The 22,281-nt window shown below is 33.9% G+C and overlaps 1 protein-coding gene across 1 annotated transcript; it reads left to right on the plus strand.

The window, feature by feature from the left end:
- Positions 1–1,966: 1,966 nt before the first annotated feature.
- Positions 1,967–8,249, plus strand: LOC130968113 (transcription factor LHW-like). Its single transcript, XM_057893199.1, has 10 exons — positions 1,967–2,745; positions 3,795–3,983; positions 4,086–4,167; positions 4,339–4,380; positions 4,497–4,556; positions 4,902–6,614; positions 6,718–6,819; positions 6,925–7,065; positions 7,161–7,286; positions 7,538–8,249. The coding sequence occupies exons 1-10, from the start codon at positions 2,651–2,653 to the stop codon at positions 7,709–7,711; spliced, it is 2,724 nt and encodes a 907-aa protein (XP_057749182.1). The 5' UTR covers positions 1,967–2,650; the 3' UTR covers positions 7,712–8,249.
- Positions 8,250–22,281: the final 14,032 nt, after the last annotated feature.

Genomic DNA, 22,281 nt, shown 5'->3' on the forward strand with positions numbered 1-22,281 from the left:
CAAGAGCTAGACCCAAAATCACACTAATATAACTAAATTATAATATTTATATAAAATAAGTTAAGAATCAAATTATACATAATAGTTTTATTAACATGTACTCTAAAAATATATATTATCACTTAAAAAATATTATGAAATATATAAATTTTAAAATTTTAATATATTTATTAAAAAACTTTAAATGAATTAATAATAATAATAATAATAATCTTAATATATATTTTTAAAACACTTTTTTAAATATGTACATAACAATGTAAGCCTGCTAAAATTCTATTGGTTATGAATAATTCTTCCTTTTCATCAACTCCCAAGTCTTATTTTCCCCCAATGAAATTCCAAAGGTTTCTGATGGTGTTGCCATTATGGTAATTAAAGTTGAAAAGGAAGGGCAATGATTGTATGACGTCAGCAAGACAGCAACCTCCACTTTAGCTGAATGGCCATCACTGCCTCCCTGTTTATACCACACAACACTAATAACACACTCAACAAGAAACAATTAAAAAAAATATTAATGTATTAACAGTAATTACTAAATGTTTATTTTCCTCCATTAAGAATTATTGAAGAAAATAATTTCCCATGTAACCATAACTATTTGACAATTTTGATAAATAAATTATTTTATTCGTTCTATCTAAAAGAGGAATTGGAGGTAGCCACAGAAGATCGAAGATAAGAAAATATAATTAACAGAGAAAATAATAATGTCATTTTAAATTTTTATATTTTTTGAAAGTTTATCTATTTTATATTTTAAAAATACATGTTAAAATTATAAATTAAAAAAAGTATTAAAACTATAAAGAATTTAAAATTATCCTAAAAATATATTAATTAAATTTTTTTTTCTTATATGAATTCATAAAAAAATATTATCAAAATAGAAATAATATTATCATCTTTTTTAATAAAGAATGACGCTATCAATTTAATAATAGTATTAACATTTTTCTAATGGTTATTCTTTATCTTATTTTAGTTTAGTAAATATGTGTTTTTATGTGTTTTAAGACACGTATTAAAGTTATTAATTAAAAAATTTATATAAAAAGATTTAAAATTCTAAAGTATTTATTGTTTATATATTAATAAGATTTAAATTTTTATTTATATACTAATAATATAAAAAAATTTTACACATATATCTAATTGTATGTTACTATATTATTAAAAATATTAATTTTTAAATTTAAAATTAACATATCATTTACACATATAAATTTTATTAAATAATTATTTAAAATTATTTATAATTTTATACTATTAATATATGAAAATTAAAGTATTCATAATAAAAAAATCTATCATGTTAGTTAAACCTATTTTATTTTCATCCATAATTTAATTGAAAAACTTTTAAAACTAATAATTTTTAATATTTTTATCATTATTTAAATAATATAAATAATAAATTATTTTTAATAAATAAAATTTATTAATTTATGTATTTAAATTTTAATAAATATAAATATAAATTATATAATTTTTTATATAATTATATATTTGTATAAATATATGTGTGATTCATTTTATTTTTAATATATATTTATATTTTAATATATATTTTATATTATAATTAATTTTAGTAACTGATTTTAATATATACATAATATAATTAATATCTTTTATATATAAAATTTATGTAAATATGAGTATAAATTATTATTGATAAAATATTAATAAAAATAATAAAAATATAAAAATATTATAATTTATTATTTTTTATTATTTATTAATTATTATTATTTAAAAATATAAAATAAAATATATTATTTAATTATTAAATTAAAAAAATAAATTAATAATAAAATTTAATACTCTTAATATTTTTTAAAATAATAATATTTATTACTTAATTTATAATTAGAAATAGTAGATAGAGCGTAGAGGCAATGAGGCTACAAGGAATTCTCTACAGGGTCTGAAAACCCATTTTCAGCTTCTTCTCTTCTCACAACCCGACAAAACTCTTCTCTTTCTCTGTCTCTCTCTCTCTGCTTCAGTGGCTGTAGCTCGTAATTTTCCCTCAAAAACCTCACCTTTTTCGATTCCCTTTTTTCCTCTCATTCATTCTCCCTTCCCCAATCGTCTTCCATTTATTTCCCATCTCACAGAACCACACACACACCAAAGCGACCCTTTCAAACTTCAAACAAAAACACTAACACCCCCTCTTTTTTCCATTCTCAACAACACTCAGAAAGATGGTATCTCTATACAAGCTTGAATCTCGTGGGATTGTATAGCCCACAACATAAAGCTCTCAACTTTCTTATTCTCTCTGCAACTTTCCTTCCTCCTTCTTCTCTCTCTCAAGCTTCCTCTGCCGGAGGATGGCATGCTGGCGCCGGGAACTGATCGTAGTGAACTTGGATCCAGAGAGGAAGCTAAGTGGAGGCTTGAGGACCAAACAAGCAGGGAGAGGATCCTGCCGCGGAAGCTAGTCTTCGCTTCAAGAACTTGCAGGAAGAAGAAGAAAAAGAAGAAGAAGAAGAAGAATGCAACTTGCTTGGTTTTGACCCCTTTTCTCTACTTCTCTGTTGCTGAATGCTAAGTGTTTCAACGCTGCGTCGGAAGATTAAAAACCGAAACTTTAAGCCTTTTTGTGGAGCCCCTTTTTGAGTTCAAGCAGAAAACAGAAATGGGGTTTTTGTTGAAGGAAGCTTTGAAGACTCTCTGTGCTCGGCACCAGTGGTCTTATGCGGTGTTTTGGAAGATCGGATGTAATAATTCCAAGTAGGTTTCCCCAAAACTAAAGAATTGATTTCAAATTTTGTGTTTTTCTAAGTTTTGTTTTTTGGCTAATGACTTTTTTATTTTTTTTTTATTTTTGGTGTTTTATGTTTTTAATGTCTGTACTTTATTGGGAACCAAACGGTGGGATCGCATCCTAAATTCGTATATTTAGATTCTGTTTCCGGGGTAGGTTCGTTTTCATGATAAAAATCCACATGTTAGTTCCTGTTTTGGAACTTTATGTGTGTGCCCTTTGTTGCTTCTGTTTTGCTATCAAGAATCTTACTTATTTCTTTTTGTGTTTTTAAATTTACATTTTTTTAAATATAGAAAAAAAAATATAAAGTTTGTTGTGTATCGCTTTGCCAGGCGCACTATCTATTGATTCAGTACTTGATTCTTCCTTCTTTGGTGTTGTTTTGGTCTTTGTTTTCTTGTTCCATTAAATGAAAAAGCTGAACTCCATCCATGCTTCTTCAGAAGCTAATCTTCTGATCTATCCATGTCATGTTAATAACTTATGTGATGCAGTGTTATTAGGTTCTCTTTTGTTTTTAGTTGAATTATAATTGTGATTATCATGCTAATAAGTTCCCTAAATTTCATGAGCTTAAAGTATCCAAAGCAAAACAGGAGAAGGAAAACAAAGGTTTTTTTAGATCAAAATCTTAAATTTTATGTTTGCACCATAGAAATAATTATAAAATGGACATAGAAAATTTGAGATTTTCCTTTTTTTTTTTACCTCAAGCTGTTATGGTGTGACCTTTAGTTGATTTAAGCCAATCTGAACACATATTAATTCTAATGTGGTTTTTTAATAAAATAAGATAAAAGGAGAGGAATGAAAGGAACTCCATCTTTTTAATATTGCATCTTACTTCCTTTAAAACCTTCCGTTTTTGACTAAAACATGTAACTAATTGTTGCTTATCTGCAAAGTCATAAATTGCTTTCACACCATCTATATGCTTTGGTTGTTGACTTTGGAATGTTTATGTTTTAGTTAAATTAAGTAATAAGTAATTAACTGTAGTTTGACTTTGCAGGCTGTTAATCTGGGAAGATTGCTACTACGAACCCTTGCCGTCTCCTTTTCCGGCAAGCGTTGCCGGGGAGGGAAGCTGGTTTTCTTCGGAGTCTCAGTTGTCGCAGCTAGGAATTCAGGACGAGGACAGAGTCTGTTCTTTGATTAACAAAATGATGGTGAATAATTCAGTCAATATAGCTGGTGAAGGGTTAGTGCTTTCTCTTATTGCTATTTAATAGTTCATTGATGTCCTAACTCTTATTGTTTTAGTTGTTGTTCCGGTGTTGAGTGCTGCTTTTTCTGTTGCTAGGATAATTGGACGGGCAGCATTTACGGGAAACTACCAGTGGATTCTATTGAACAATTTTACAAGAAATGCATATCCACCTGAGGTATGTGGATGATCTGCATCAATTAATAGAGTAATAGAATTTCTGTAGAAAGGAAATTGAGCTTTGTATAAGCTTAACTATTATGAAAAGTTGTGTGATAGGGTTCATATATTGCATTGGTAATGGTTGGAATTGATAAACTTATGAATGAAGTTTGTGTGTTCATTTTAGGTGTATACTGAGGTTCATCACCAATTCTCAGCTGGAATACAGGTTTGTGATTTAGATTATGCCTCACATTTTTCTGTAAACTTATTTTATTTATTTATTTATTTGTTATAATTACTAATTCTTGATAATGCATTTTTTCTATCTCTTTCTCTGTTCAGACAATAGTGGTTATTCCTGTGCTTCCGCATGGTGTTGTTCAACTTGGTTCTTTTTTACCGGTAAGTCCTTTTCTTTTTATATTTTAATTTTAATGAGATTGTTACAGTGTCTCAGATTATTTCTTGCCATAGAATGAGATCATGGTGAGAATGCACAGAAATTTTACTCACTATCTTTTACACATGTTGAGTAATAAGATTGCATGTATAATTCACTCTATCTTGATCTCAATTGCACGCGTCATGGGTGATTTCATTTGTTGATTCATTAAACGCAATTTGAGTTTTTAGTGAATTTAAAGTATAAGAAGCTTGATGCTTACTCAACCTACAATATCTGGTTTGTCATTGTGTCTAGTCGGTCTATCTTTTCTTCGACTAATCCAGCCATACTTGTTACTGTAGATAATGGAAAATATTGGATTTGTGAATGATGTGAAGAGCTTGATCTTACAATTGGGATTTGTTCCTGGTGCCCTTTTATCTGATGATTACTCAGCAAAACTTTCTACCATAAGTCTTGCAAAACCTGCTAATGTCGGTATACCTGTGTCTGTTGATCCACCAGTTATTACCCCAAACTGCCCTCCTTTGATAGCTGGTGGCTCGAACCAAGCAAGTAATTCATCTCATGTTCCAAAGTATATTGTTCAACACATAAATAATTATCACGGTTCGATAGTGACGCCTCAAAGCTGTAACATAAACCAGATATCATCCAAATACCATAATGAACCTTGTAAACCTAATGACCACTCAATAACCAAAACAAACGTCAGTGGCCAACAAGAGAGTATGGTTGTGAAGGCTGAAGCTGAATTGATGCCATCAAATTTCAGTTCATGTATGCAAAAGCAATCTGGTTCTTATAATACAAGATCTGCATACAATGATTTAGCCAGTTTCCGCCAACCAAGTCTCGGTGATTGCAGCCTTAAATACATGGAACAGCAAATCTTATCTGGAGTTGGGAGACAAAGTCATGTTAGTCCTAATATGAACACATCAAGCACCTTAAATATGGCTCAACTGAAAACAAATAGCAGCCGTATTCTCGGATGTGTCCAGAGTTCTCCAAATTCTTCAGTTCTTGGAGGAGTCCCAACATCTGGTGGGATGACTAATCTTATGAGGACAGATATGATTAACGGGTCGGCTTCAAGCCTACCACAAAATGTTGGCATGCAATCTGTGTCTAATTTGACCAATCAATCAATAACCACTCACATGCCTTCAGAAGATTCTGATCAGAAGAATCATACTGTTGATTTAAAGCGTGCTTATGATGCTCTGGCTTCGTTGGATCAAGGGCTAGATGATGTGATGCTTCAGGACTTTAAAATCCCATCTCTTCATCTTGAGGAGCATGTATCCATGAACGATCACATCTCGGGGTTTGTTGGTGATTGTCTCATTAAGGATGCTACTAGTCAACATATGATGGGAAATGCTAAACATGAAGAAGCTTGCACTCAACCTCCATCAAGTGACGACCTCTTTGATGTTTTAGGTGCAGATTTTAAAATGAAACTGCTGAATGGAAACTGGAATAAGTTGCTTGCTGATGAACCAGATGCCGGTGCTGAAAACTTGGATAACAAGCCAACATACATGAATATGCATGGAGCTCCACATTATAGTAGATCGATAAGCGAAACAATATCAAGCAGTGGTATCATCTCTGCCACCTGCACTGACAACCTCTTAGATGCTGTGATCTCAAGGGCTCAATCTGCTTCTGCCGGGAAACAGAATTCCGATGATATGTCATGCAGGACAACAGTGACAAGGACTAGTACCTCCTCAACTCCCTCTCCGGCCTGTAAACAAGTTCTGTTTGATGTTCCCAAGACGGGGGACAAGATAGGTTCAGCCGAAACCAGTTCTGCTAAGAACACTTCCATTTATGGATCTCAACTTAGTTCCTGGATTGAGAATGGGAGCAGTGTGAAGTGTGAGAACAGCGTTTCGACTGGATACTCTAAGAAGCCAGATGAAGGCAAATCAAACCGTAAAAGGCTCAAGCCTGGAGAGAACCCCCGCCCTCGACCCAAAGATCGCCAAATGATTCAGGATCGTGTGAAAGAGTTACGTGAAATTGTGCCAAATGGAGCAAAAGTATATAGCTTTTCTCTTGTTCTCTTATATCTCAATCCAAAATTTCTTATTTAAGTTTGTATACTAATGCTTAGATTTTCTCTTTAATTTCTTGTAATAACAGTGTAGCATAGATTCACTCTTGGAAAGGACTATCAAGCACATGCTTTTCTTGCAAAGTGTAACGAAGCATGCCGACAAGCTGAAACAAACTGGGGAGTCTAAGGTATAGACATCATCTGCTCTTTTCGCAGCACAAGTTGAATTTTATAGAAATAGTTATGATAAGGAAAATATTTTAAATTTAATTGGCAATGCGTTATATATCCAGATTATTAGTAAGGAAGGTGGATTGCTTTTGAGAGATAATTTCGAGGGAGGAGCAACGTGGGCGTACGAGGTTGGTTCACAGTCAATGGTTTGCCCTATCATAGTCGAGGACCTGAGTCCTCCGCGTCAGATGCTAGTTGAGGTAGTTATCAATGCTTTTATAATCTTATGAAATTCTTTTGGGGCCATAAAATATTTGTGCCACCTTTTAAACCTGTTTGCTTGGATTACTTTCAGATGCTTTGTGAGGAGCGCGGTTTCTTTCTCGAAATAGCCGACTTAATCCGAGGACTAGGCTTAACCATCTTGAAGGGTGTCATGGAAACTCGCAATGACAAGATTTGGGCGCGCTTTGCTGTTGAGGTAATACTCCAGAAAATGAAATAACTAATAATCATAAGGGTGTGTTTGGTTAGGATATAGACTATACAAGTGAGAGTTACAATTTCAACAATGAATGAACTTTATACATAAAATAACATGGGGAGCTCATTCAGGAAATTGTATACACCATGCTTACCCCTAACCAAACATGCCCCAAGTATAATAAACTGTTCATACATATCATAACATCCATTTTGTGTGGGCGAAAATACCAAATACTTTCTCATCAGGCAAACAGGGATGTAACAAGGATGGAAATATTCATGTCGCTGGTTCGTCTTTTGGAGCAAACAGTGAAGGGAAATGCATCTTCATCGAATGCAGTCGACAACATGATGGCTTATCATTCTTTTCCACAAGCTACCCAGATACCGGCGACCGGTATGCCTACTAGTTTGCAATGAGCCACCTGCAACATGATTGTTCTCTTGGAATGGATGTGTGTTGAGAGCAAGTTTTAAAGCACTTGCAATGACCGATATCAAATCTAGTCCGAGACTTCGGCAGGCGATCCTAACTTGGTCTAACTGCAACCATCTTGAGCCTTTTTCGATTTGACCGGCCTCATTCTGGAAGAGGAGGATGTGTCTAGTTAAGTTAATATGCAATCAATCCAACTTTGGATAATTTATATGAATGTGTCCTCCTCTCATATGACTTGCCTCCAATTTTTTTCCTGTTCGAGTAAAATTCCGTCGGTGAAATGCACGATGCTCGGCAGTTGTCGCAGCCGTTCTGATGATGTATAGATGTTGTAGGATTTGGAAATGGGGGTCAAGCTATGCTCTTTGTATTCCCTCTTTTTTCTCCATTTTTCCCCCTTGGAGTGGTGTGATCTTGCCTTTGTCAAACTTAAACCGTTATGAATTTCAGCTTTGTGTGGTTTGTAATGTAAATGTGGAATTTGTTTTAAATCGGATTGAGTAGACAATTCTTGGTGTTTCCTGTTGCTAAAGTTTGCTAGTGACAAAAAAAAAAGCACATTTTGTTAGTTTGAAGTTTACTTGCCATCAAGAACTTTTGCCTAATATCAAATTGAGAGTCGAAAGTTTATATTACGGACAAAAAATAAGCCTTTAATTTGTTAATGTTGTTTCAAAAACAAGTGGGTTTACCATGAAACTTTGGTATTACCGAATAATCAAAAATCAAAATTCAAAGAGTAGATTGTCTGTGAAGGGTAATGCTATTGTCGAATTAAAACAGAGAAGTAGTCAGGCAGAAAAGGCATGAAGTATAGGTTACTTGTTTAGCAAGTCAGGTAGTTACTGTTAGAATAGGATTAGTTATTACAGGTAATTAAGGTAGTTAAGACAGTTAGGCCTGTAACCAACTCAGTTAGTTACTGCTGCCAAGCACCTTTAAATGGTGACTCGTGTAATGGAATCTAGTTAAGCAATAGATTGCAACTAAATATCCATCATAATTCACTCTTTAATCAGCCATTATTTATTGTAATAATTATTTTTAAATATTATGTCTCAAATTTTTTCTCATGTATTTAAAATTTAAAATGATATCTCTTCAAAATATTTAAATTTAAATTTAAATATAACAAAACAAAAAAAGAACAAATTGAAATTAAACTCTAACCAAATTAAAATTAAAATAATACTATCAAAATTAATGTTTTTTCGGTGGTAAGATTGGTATATATAATTTTTTTTGTTCTAATTAACAAGAGTAATTAACACAATTATTTTTGGATGTATTAAGAAATTATTTAGTATGCAATTTTATAATTTTAGATATGTTATAAAATAATTTATATTAAGAAAAATATAAGTACAAATTTAAATGAATTTTGGATGTGTACCAAAAATATTTTGTATATTATTTTATTATTTTAGATGTGTTGTGAATATATGTAAACTAATAAAAAAACTACCACAAAAAATAATTACGCAAGAAAAACAGAAAGAATAATGTTCAAACACAAGTATATAGAACTAAAATATAATTGAATATAGAAGAGAATATGTAATATTATTTAGTTGATAAATTAATTTTATTATTTGTTATTTTAGATGTATAAAATACTACATTAAATTTTCACAAACACATCTAAAATAATATAACGTACACAAAATGAATTATGAACATATTCAAAATTAAAGCTACATTTCAAATTGTATATATAAAATTAGGAAAAATATAGGGTGTTAATATACTATATGCTAATTTATTGTCAATAATAATTAATTATTATATTTTAAACTCGTGTACAAGGAGACACATTCAAGAAATATATATATATAAAATATTTCTATTAGACATAACCGTAAAAAATGTATTTTTATTAGATACATTCATGAAGACATTTTCATTAAACAATGTCATAAACAAGAATTGGTAAAAATTGACAGAAATACTGTTGATAATATAGCAGAATTGATAAAATTAAACTAGATTTATTGGAATAGAATGAAGATAGAGAATAATTTGCTCCCTTTCTTAAGAGAACTTATCCCTCTTGATATTAGAATCTGCATCGCCTTCCCTCGTTGCAGCTTGAATGTGGCTGCCTCCAGCCCGATCTTTGTCGCCGCTGCACAGTATCTTCGACGGTCTTCGTCACAGCTTTTCCGTCAACATCTTCGCCGTTTGTCGCTCTTCTGTCAACAAGTATCAAGTTCATGTTGAATAGGTTCGAAACATGGATAAAAACATGATGAATAACGTGATTTTCAATGTGGAGTTGGTGACAGTTAGCATAGGTTGAAACTAGAGAAAAAAAAAAGTGATGGGTATGTAGCATACTCAAGTACTACAATCCTTGCATGAGTTTTTGCTGCAGTTTGGAATCCTAAAAATTCTGCATTGTTCAAGAATCCTGTGATCTGAAACAAATATAAAAATTTGAAATGACTGATTTTTGTATTAAAAAAAAATACTGGTAATGATGATGGAAACAAAAAAAATTCAGATACGGTATGGCCAAATTCAAAAAAGTATCTACTTTTTTTGAATGAAGAGAAACAAATATAACAATTTTCAAAAAAAGTTCCATATATTCTATCTTTTTTACAAATTCAAAATATAAATCTATTACAAGTTAATGAAATTATTATAATTAATAAATTAAATTCAAAAGGTCTCAATGGATAATTGTTAAATGATGAGTATCTATCATTTTTCGTTAATAAACTACGTATCTATTTAGGAGGTGTTCAACTTTGATTTTATTAGAATTTAGAAGAAAAAAAATAGGTTAGGTTCTTTTGTGTGAAAATTCACCGCTGTTTTCTCATATGAGGTTGATAGCAAACTATGAAGTACATATATTGACATGGACACGGAATATAATACAACACGAAATATATCGATACATAAATTTTAATTTTAGTTTTTTTTTATCAAAGATAAGACTGAAACTCGAATCCGCGACCTTTAGATGAATACGGGAAACTATGTTATTTGAGATATAACTCGTTAACACAAATTTAAAATCTTACAAAATACGTGAACAACTATATATATATATATATATATATATATATAAAGTATGTTTTAGATAAATCATGATGATATTTTGATATTTTATTGATATTAAAATATAAATTAATTTTTTAATTATTTTTAATGTCTTATATTAATTATATCAAGTATTTTAAATATTTTTATTTTAATAAATAATAATATATACTATATCTAAATTTAATTCAAGAATATGTGTTAAAAATAAAAATGGATACGTGACACGTGATGGTATTTAAGTGTGTCCAAGCATATACAAAGAAAATTTTTTTATTTTTTATTAAAATACAGTTGGACACGGCAGATACACGTGTCGGACGAGTGTCGGTGAGTGTCGTGTTCGAATTGTGTCCGACATTCGAACACGACAACTCAACGAAGTGTCCGTGCTTAACAGAAACTCATTAGATAATTTAAATGGTTTGACCGAATTGTCATCTAACAGTTTTTAACTATTAATTTTACATAAATACAATTGTATGTAAGCTTTTTTTTATATTTTTTTTCAATTATTATTATTATTATTATTATTATTATTATTTTGGTTGGATCTGTAGTAGTATATCATCGCTTTCAACAATAGAATAATGCAGAAGGATAAGAATAATATTGAAAGAAGTTTATGGAAGCCGTTAAGGATATATTTTAAAATTACTGTCATCAGAAATTTTATGGAAGCCGTTAATCTTTTGAAAGAAGTGATGAATGCAGAGAAACGACGGAAATGAATAATATTCTCTTTTTTATATATATAGTTCATGAATAATATTCGAGAGAGTTAAAGAGATTTCTCACTGCTGTTGAGTCTCAATAATCGATAGTAAACAATGAATATTATAGAAAAATAAATAAAGCCATCTATTTTAAGGATATATTTTAAAAATATTAAAAAATATATATTTTATAAAAAATAATTAATATTTTATATTTTTAATGTATTGAATATATCAAACATATGAAAAGATTATTATTATATTCTTAAGGATACAAGATGACTAAATCCAATAAATAAACTACTCTTAGGAGCTATTATTTTTTGCATTTTTTTTCATATGGTTAAGTTTTCATTATTATTTGGCTAATTGCTTCTAGTCTCATATAGGTTTTGATATATACTTCTAGTTCTAACTTTTTTCGCCCTTGAAAAAAATAACGAATAATAAGAATGAAAGAAGTTTGAAGGTGCAGCTGTAAGTGGATGTCTTAATCAAATAGACCCAGTTTAAGGTAAAGAATTTTTAGTTTATATCGCAAAAGTAAAAACCCTAATTTAATCTCTAATTAATATATAACATCAGTGCATGTCATTATCATGTCTAGAAGCCGGTGCACTGCTAAAGCATAATAAGCTAAGAAGATTTTAATTTGTAATATTTTTTCTTGGTTTATAAGATTAATGGTGTCCTATATGCATGAACACTTTCTTGAGTTATACTGTAGCACTGTGATACGGGGGCATTTTGTACATAATATTTATTTGATATATGTATTTTAATAAAAATAATTTTTTTATAGATATATTTATACATATTTAAATATTATCATGTGTTAGAATATTTAATTATATTTTTAATATATATTTTAAAAATAAATTAAAAAATAATATATATTATTATTGTTAGAGGTTGAACAAAGAGTTCATTCTGCTGCCTGCTCTGTTGCTTAGAGGTGTTTTCTGCTGCTTAGAGGTGCTGTTAGCATTGGTCAGTTAGTTGGTTAGCTTAGCAGTGTGTGATTCAGTTTTCTGTTAGAGTTAGTGGGGCCCTACTGACTCAGCAGAAGCTTCTAGGCTAGTGCTCACTCATTCAGTTAGTTAGTTGCTAGTAGTCTCAGCTGTGTCAATAAATAGTAATCCTCATGTGTAACTCAATCAGTTTTTCCACTTGAGATCAATACATTCATGCTTTCAACCCCACTCTTCCCTTTCTCTTCTCTCTAAACTCTATCTGAAGCCTGGTACCGTTTTATGGTATCAGAGCTTTCAGCTTCACAGCTTCACACACACTATGATCCAAGAACAATCATGGCTCAAAGATTCATAGCAACTCCAATTTCGATGAAACTTGATTAGGAGAACTTCCTATAGTGGAAGGATCAAGCAATTTCAACAATCGAAAGAAACGATATGCTGAGCCACATTACAGGACAAGGAGCTCCTCTACAGTTCGTGACTTCTGAAGATGGAACAACTACAACTGCTAATCCATAATACAAGCAGTGAAAACGACAAGATGCGCTTCTAAAATCATGGTTGCTAGCTTCTATGAGCAAGCCTTTCACCACCAGGATGGTAGGATGCACGTATACACAGCAGGTGTGGAAACGATTGGAAGATCACTTCTCCTCACAAATTAAAGCCAAAGTGATGCAGCTGAAAAACAAACTCAGTACTCTCCAAATCGGAGGATCTGTAACTGAGTATATATTGATGATAAAAGGCACAATCGATGCACTGGCCTCTGTAGGAGAGATGTTGAAAGAAAGTGATCATGTGAGTGCGATATTGAATGGCTTAACAGAAGATTACTCCTCAGTCTACACTTCAGTACTTGCCAGGTCAGAAAACATAACTGTTGTTGAGTTGGAAGCATTGCTGCTAGCTCATGAAAGCATGCTTGCAAAGTTCAGAAAGCCTGAAGCATTTATGCAAGCAAATGTGGCACAATTCAAAAACTATAACCAATATTCACAAGCAAGAAGAGGAGGCTTCAGAGGAGGATTCAGAGAAAGAGGAGGCGGAATGCATAGAGGAAGTAGAAATTCTTCTGGTGAAGGAAGGCAAGCACAAGATTCAACAAATGATACACAATTCACAAGTGGAAGAGGTCAGTTTGGCAGAGGAGGCAGATTGAATAATACTAGAGGATATAACAATGACAAACCACAATGTCAGCTATGCAACAAGTTTGGACACACTGCAAGAACCTGTTGGTACAGGTATAGTGAGGATCAGTATGAAGAAGAAAAAAGTTATGGAGGAGAAAGATACAATCACAATAACTCAAATCAGCTTGCTCAGCCTGAAGCCAACTTCTGTAACATGCTATCAACACCAGCAACAATCCAGGATCCAAACTGGTATCCAGATTCGGGTGCTACACACCACATGACTCATGAGGAACAGAATCTGATAGAGAAAGAAGAATACTGTGGCAAAGAGCAAGTTGTGATTGGCAATGGAACAGGTTTGCAAATCTCATTTGTTGGAAGTTCATGCTTTAAAACAAATCTGAGCTCTAGGATGTTGCATATGAGAAAATTGCTGTATGTTCCTGAAATTACTAAGAATTTGATGAGTGTTCACCAATTATGCTGTGACAATAACATTTTCTTTGAATTCCATGATAATAGGTGCTGTATAAAGACTAAAGACACAAAGGAGATTGTGCTTCAAGGAACAGTAGAGAAAGGTCTCTATAAATTTGCTAATCTTCACAACACACAAACACCAACTGCTTATACCTCTACAGTAAGAAATAAGGATGAGTCTTTACTTTGGCATGCTAGATTAGACCATCCAAATTATAATGTACTTTCAAAAGTCTTAAAAACCTGCAAAATCCATGTCTCACCTGAAAAGATAAGTTGCTCAGCTTGTTGCATAGGAAAATCACACCAATTGCCTTTTCCTTCTTCACAAACAATGTATACTCATCCTTTGCAGCTTGTGTATTCGGACATTTGGGGGCCTGCTCCCTTTCCAGATAGAAATGGAAACTGGTATTTTGTAAATTTTATTGATGTCTTCTCTAAATTCACTTGGCTGTAGCTAATCAAGTCTAGAGCTCAGTTAAAAATAGTTTTCAATAATTTTCAACAAGTAGTTAAATTGCAACTTAACACTAAACTAAAGTCATTGCAAAGTGACAATGCTGCTGAGTGTATTAGCTTGTTTAAGAGCTTGCAGAATAAAGGAGTGGTGCATAGGTTCTCCTGTCCTCATGTTCACCAGGAAAACGGCTCGGCTGAGAGGAAGCACATGCATGTGGTAGAAATGGGACTCACTCTGATGGCAGCAGCATCACTGCCTACAAATTTTTGGGGGGAAGCTTTTACTACTGCTGTCAAGCTCATCAATATACTACCAACACATGTTCTAGATGGTTTATCCCCAGCTGAAAAACTATTTGGAAAGCCGCCTTCTTATGACAATCTAAAAGTGTTTGGGTGCTTGTGTTTCCCACACCAAAGGCCTTACAATAATCACAAATTGGAGTTCAGATCCTCCCCTTGTACATTCATTGGCTATGGAACTTCACACAAAGGGTACAAATGTCTCACCCAGCAGGAAAAGGTCATTATCTCACCAAACGTAGTATTTTTTGAAGATCAATTTCCTTACAAACAAGCCTCTAACAGCAATCAACCAGCAGCCTCAGATCCTCAAAATTTAAATTCAACTCCAACAATCCCAAAACTCCCAAGTCTTAACCCTGTCATCAATCAGCCTCAAATCAGCTCCAACCCTTCAAATAGCCAACAAGAGCCTGCAACAAGTAACAATATCAGTCCCCTGCAGCCAAGTAACACTCAAGAGAGTCAACAAGCCCCTACAACACCATCTTCAGTCCCAACTACTATTCCCATCAATGATATTGAAATAGTCCTACCGATCACTAACCCTCAACCAGTACCTACTCAAAACCTTCACCCAATGTTAACCAGAAGCAAAGCTGGGATAGTTAAGCCAAAGCTCTTCTTGGCAAGTGTAGAACCAAAAAGTGTTCAGCAAGCACTCAAGACCCTTGAATGGAAGGCAGCAATGGATATGCGATATAGAATATGAGGCTCTGATGAAGAACAATACATGGAAGCTAGTGAAACTTCCTCCTAATAGAAATGCAGTTGGAAGCAAGTGGGTTTTTCGAATCAAGTATAATGCAGACGGCTCTTTACAAAAGTACAAGGCCAGGTTGGTTGCTCAAGGTTTTGCTCAAAAGCCAGGCTCTAACTTCACAGAAACCTACATCCCAGTGGTCAAAGCCACCTCAATAAGACTGCTGCTCTCAATTGCTTTGTCAAGGTCCTAGACAATTAGGCAATTGGATGTGAACAATACCTTCTTGCATGGGGATCTCACTGAAGAAGTGTACATGAGGCAGCCCCAAGGGTACGAGCAAGAGGATCCCTCATTAGTATGCAAGTTAACTAAAGCTCTCTATGGACTTAAGCAGGCTCCTAGGGAGTGGTATCATAAATTGGCATGTGGGTTAAAAGAACTTGGCTTTGCAGCAATCAAATCAGATATAGCAGTGTTTGTTCGTGACAGCAACAGTCTAAAAACTTATGTTCTTGTGTATGTAGATGACATAATCGTAACAGGTGAGTCAGCAAGTTTGGTTAGGGAAGTCATTCAGTAGCTAAATTCGAAATTTGCTCTTAAAGACCTGGGAGATTTGCACTACTTTCTTGGAATTCAAGTCACCAAGACTAAAGATGCAGGTCTAATTCTTACACAGCAAAAATACATTGAAGAACTGATGAAGAAGGCAGGCATGGTAGGGTGCAAAGGCTGTCACACGCCTCTTCCTTCCTCAACCAAAATCACAGCCCTTGAAGGGTCAAGCTTCAATGACCCAAGTCTCTACCGCTTTGTCATAGGTAGTCTGCAGTATTTGACTGTTACCAGGCCCGAGATCTGCTATGCTATTAACAAACTTGCTCAATTTTCAATCTCCCAGAGATTCACACTGAAAAATGGTGAAACGTGTGCTAAGGTATCTAAATGGAACTGCAAGCTATGGTCTCCATATAAAGAAGGACACTGCCATGGGATTACAGCATATAGTGACTCTGACTGGGCTGGTGATCCAGAAGATCGAAAGTCAACTAGTGGATACTGTGTCTTTCTTGGCTCAAACCTGATTTCCTGGAGATCAAAGAAACAGACAGCTGTGGCCAGGTCAAGCACTGAAGCTGAGTACAGAAGCATGGCAGCTACAGTGGCAGAACTGATTTGGTTAAGGAACTTGATGGCTGAGATAAAATTTCCTATACCTGAGGCACCAATGCTGTACTGTGACAATTTAAGTGCTGTATTATTGGCGGCAAATCCCATATTGCATTCCAAATCTAAACATTTTGAAATAGATCTCCATTTTGTTAGAGATCATGTTAATGGCAAAGAAATCAGAGTGAGTCATATCCCAGGAGCTATGCAGGTAGCTGATATATTCACAAAGGCCGTGTCATCTGAAGTTTTTCTACACTTCAAAAGCATGCTCAATGTTAGTGACCAACAACAAGTTGCAAGTGTTCGTCAAAGAGTGGAAGCCAGAGATGATGTTGCCTTAAAAGAGTAGAAAGCTGCAAGAAATTAAAAAGGAAAATTAGAGATGATGATAAAGGTTAATCAGAAGCTCCAAGAGAAAGGAAATTAGAGATGATGTTAGAGGTTGAGCAAAGAGCCCACTCTGCTGCCTGCTTTGCTGCTTAGAGGTGTTCTCTGCTGCTTAGAGGTGCTGTTAGCATTGGTCAGTTAGTTGGTTAGCCTAACAGTGTGTGATTCAGTTTTCTGTTAGAGTTAATGGGGCCCTGCTGACTCAGCAAAAGCTTCTAGGCTAGTGCTCACCCATTCAGTTAGTTAGTTGCTAGTAGTCTCAGCTGTGTCAATAAATAGCAATCCTCATGTGTAACTCAATCAGTTTTTCCACTTGAGATCAATACACTCATGCTTTCAACCCCACTCTTCCCTTTCTCTTCTCTCTGAACTCTATCTGAAACCTGGTACCGTTTTAATTATTTATTAAAACAAAAAAATTTAAATACTTTATATAATTAAAATAAAACATTAAAAATAATTAAAAAATAATTTATATTTTAATATTAATAAAATATTAAAATATTTTTATAATTTATTTTAAAAAATACTTTATATCTTTTATATATTCGTATCTCTATCTTATAAAGTTTTAAAATTTTTGCATTAACGTATTCTGTATTTGTGCAGTATGTTCGTGCATAATAAATTGTGTCTGATCCTAATGTATAATATTTCCACTAATTGAACCCACTACTAACGCTGAAAATCTCTTACTTGAGCGTAATCATAGATTACTAGAACATTATGGCTATGCATTACCTAGGTGACACTCTATGCTTTAATTAGTATGTAGTTTATATATGATGCGAAGTTAATTATTAGAATTTTATATATTATTTTTTTTAATTTGTGTTGATTACTAAATTCAGGCGCCGAAAAGTTAAGCAACAATTTCGATTTAAGTGTGGTAGTTGGTCTTTTAAACATAGCAGTTATTTTGAGAGTTATCAGAAACGAATGTTTGTAGGTTTGGACTATATTCATTTTAGATTTGATTAGGTATTAGGTCAGAGTATGAACAGTGCTCTTTCTTGAGGCCAAACTTTATTAGTTCGGAATCAAGCATTCTCAAGTCGGTCTTAATTTCTTATGACTTTCATCTTATCACGTCGGATATACCATTTTTCTTTGAGCTAGACTGGATATTCGACGTGTTTTTAAATCTGAACGTTACGTCTTTTTGTAACCGCTTGCATGCCTTTTCAATTATCTTGGTAATCATATTTGTCATTAAATGAGGAGTAAATTTACGTTTTGTCTCTAATATCTATATAAACATAATCATTCTCTCTTTCTTCCTTTTCGCTTTCCCTAGATTTCTACTTCTTCTTCAAAACTCTTTTTCCCTACCATGACTCCTTCGGTTTTCAAGATTTCTCCATCTTAGAATTCAGTTCTGGTTTGAGTTTGACGTTTAGGGATTGTTCAGCATTGCTATCGCAGTTACTTCCTCCTATTCTTCAACAACATTGGTTTTTTTCTTCTTCTTTATCTATTTTTATGGGTTCTTTTTTGTTCGTAGAAGTTTCTACCCTTTTCCATTCTTACTTATTATCTTGGTTATAGTGAACCTTCATTACCGTTTGCAAGAAGTTGTAGAATCTGGTAGAAAAAATTTGTGACTTTGTTCGTTGAATTTCTGAAAATTCGTTGAATTCTAGGATTTTATCTTTCCCCCAAATGGTGCTATCTTCATTCTGAGTAATGGCACCATTTTACATTCTAGTAGAGTAGATTGAAGGTCCTATCGTTGAGGATGGTCTGACCTCCTTTTGTATGTCGTGTTGTTATGGCGTGATATCTGACTTGTAGTTTGCTAATAGTGACAAAGATTCAATTCACTTTTGTAGGTATAATCTTTTATTTCGCGTTCGGTTATTCTCAGCATGTCATCTAAGGTTCCTCCAGGGTTAGATTAGGTAGATGTTACAGTCCTTTCTGATGTTGCTGTGATTGATAATGAGTATATAGTAAAATTTCATTTGCAACATAGGATTTGTAAGACCTAAAATGACGAGGAAAAGTATGAACTAGTAGCTCCCGACCCGAAGGATAGGATTTGTTTTTCCCGACTTAGTAACTCGGAGACCCATTTCCTTTTTATGTATGACTGCCTCTTTACTAGGTTCGGGGTTACACTTTTCTTTTCTGATTTTGAGACCGAAATCCTTGGTATCTGTAAGGTAGCTCCCTCTCAACTCCACCCGAACTCATGGGATTTTTATGAAAGTTTACCAACTCCTAAGTTGGAAACTTGACCTTCCTCTGTCTTCTAAGATTTTCTTCTATTTGTTCCATCTCACCAAGCCTTTTAGCTAAAAAAAATAACACTGACTCTCTTTCCGAGCTATTCAAGGTCGAAAATTTTTTTCTATTTTTGATGAGTCTTTTCACGATTTCAAGAACTATCATTTTAAGGTCCGGGCTGTTGAGGGTGCCCAATCATTTTTCCTTAACGAGAGAGATGAACCCGCCTTTAGTTTGTCGTGGGAAGAGGCCTCCACTATCATTAAATATAACCTTGAGGATTCGGATGAGGTAGAGGAGTGTATAGTGGCCTTTTTTCAGGAGTGTTGGGGATGAGCTCAGAACCTTGACACAAAGAAGTTTTTGATAGGCAAATCAAGCTATGTCTGTACTGAATTAGATAGCTAGCTTTTCTTTTTGTAAATACTTTCTTTATGTGTTTTTGGGTTATATAACCTGAATCTTTTCTTGTTTTGGCTCTTTTGTAGCAAAAATGACCAATGGCATAGAAGCTTTTCAAAGAGTTCGACAGGCCAAAAAGAATGCGAGTGCTCGGGCCATCCAGTTAAAGGAGGCCGATAAGTCGAGTGACACCTCTTCTTCTTCCAAGTTGGATTCATCCTCTTTTCAATTGGCAAGAATTGTCCTTCCTTCTCCTCCACCTTTGAAGATGAAAGTTTTGCCCCAAATTGTCCCCACCTTCCCATGCCTCATTTTTCTGACCAAGGTTCTCGAAAGAGAAAAACTATTTCTTCCGATCTCGGCAATGTCCACGACAAAAACTTCAATTCCATTGCTTTTTGTGAGGAGCATATCCTTACTTATAGTCATATAAGTATGGATGATGTTTCTCTTAAGAAGCACTTAGAGGTGCTTTTCTGGGGAGGTATTTGAACTGCAGGGGTGTGTTCTCCCCTCCTAAAACAATTGGAAGCAACTCCACTTGGCTCAAAGGGAAGTGACTGATCTCCGAGCTACGGTTGCTTCTCTTCGGGAGTGCAGGTCGAAATTGGAGGTCGAAAATGGGATTCTTACTTCTGACCTTTCAAAGCTTCGTGAGAAGGTGAAGTAGTCCAAGGCAGCTTGTGCCATGACTGAGGGGTTGCAGAAGAAGGCTGAGGAGAGCTATACCTATACTTTTGGGGAGAAATTGGATTTAAAAGAGGATTTGGCTAAGGCGAGGGAGAAGTATGCTATCTTGGAGGAGTCGATAGTTGAGGGAATGGATGAGTTAATTAACAAAGAACCTGAAGGCTAAGTTCCGAGTTCTAGCGGCTGAGATTGACCTCTCTCCCATTGATTCTGACAAGGTCGTGATTGATGAGAGGATAGTTCCTCCAGAAGATTAGTCCTTTCCTGTCGAGGACCCGAAGACATCTGATGCCCGAGTCGAGGAAGCTCCTACAGACTCCTCCATCCCCATGGCCAAAACTCTCCCTTCTATTCAAATTGATGAAGCTGCCCCTATGGTTACTGATGAACAGGACCCTCTTTTCTCTTAGTTTTATTTCTGAACTTTGTTCCTATATTTGGTAGCCCGCTTATGGGTTTTTTGAACACTTTTTTGTAGTAGTTTGGATATTATGTTGCCCCTTTTTAGGCTTAAAAACTTTTTTCCACTTATTTTGATTTTATAAGTGTTTATAGTTTTTTTATTTGCATGTGGTAATTGTGGTTTTTTTTACTTCGTTATTTTTCAAATATCACTTAACAAACTTTTTACTATTTGAGATACTATCCTCCTTTTTAAGAATCGGTAATATTTTTACAAGGTATTTTGGATACCTTGTATGGATTACCCTCATTTTTATAACATTTTGAACAAACTATTATAAGGTCGGGTAATAATTTACTTTTTTATTGTCGAGATTTGAACCTGACCTTAATAGGTTGGTCTTGTTTATTATCAAGTTACTTTTGTGATTCATTTTAGCCTTGCCTCTTTTGCTAACTTGTTTCTATGCAAGTAGCTTAATGAGGTCGAACCACGATCTACTTATATAACTTTTTACACTAGTTTGCACTTTATCACTTTATCTTGCCGACCTGTAGAACCTATGCACAATTACTCAAGAGGGGGGGTGAATTGAGTATTGCAACAACAATGAAACTTTTTGCGAAAGTTAAAGACAATATACAAAGTGTTATTGTACTAGTATTTTTCCAAGAGCTTAACTCAATTGCTAAGCATTTATAAGGAGCTTTTACTTTCCAATAGACACCAACTCAAATAAATTGATCAAGCTTTTCACCAATCGGACTTAAGCTATTCCTTAAGTACTTACGAAGCTACTTTTCGATCACAATTTATTTGCTCAAAGGTAAAAGACAATAATATTGAAGAGATGAGTTTGGAGAGATGCAAACGCTATTTAGAGTGGTTCGGCACAATCCTTGTCCTACGTCCACTTTCTTTCTCAATCGCTATTGAGAAGTTCCACTATTGCCAAGCTTCAAGGTGCTCGCGCAAAACCTTTTACAATCCGAGTCCTTAGTTTCTAACACCTCACGGTATATGATCACCACTCGTATACTAACCCACTCCACTTAGAGATACCTTCTCTAAGATTTGCCTTGAGTACTTAGTATACCTCTTTGGTATCCTCACCGACTATAGTGTTTATAACTCTTGACTCAACCTTGGAGATCACACTCCAATTTACAAAGTGTATAAGAAAACAATTCTCAAAGAATTGTTGAGACGAAATGAGTACTCTCTAGAAGAGTGTATGATTACAAGTTTAGCACTATTGAACCAATTGATGTTGCTCTCTCAAATTGTGTATTATAACACCTTAAAAAATGTGTAGAATGAAAGAATATGAACAAGATATTTTGCAAAATCTCAAATTGTCTGAAATAAGGCTTCAATCCATCTATTTATAGACTCCCCAAACCTTAGAAACGTTGGGGAGTTAATGGGATGGA

The sequence above is a fragment of the Arachis stenosperma genome, chromosome 3 (assembly GCF_014773155.1).
Source record: "Arachis stenosperma cultivar V10309 chromosome 3, arast.V10309.gnm1.PFL2, whole genome shotgun sequence".
Taxonomy (NCBI): domain Eukaryota; kingdom Viridiplantae; phylum Streptophyta; class Magnoliopsida; order Fabales; family Fabaceae; genus Arachis; species Arachis stenosperma.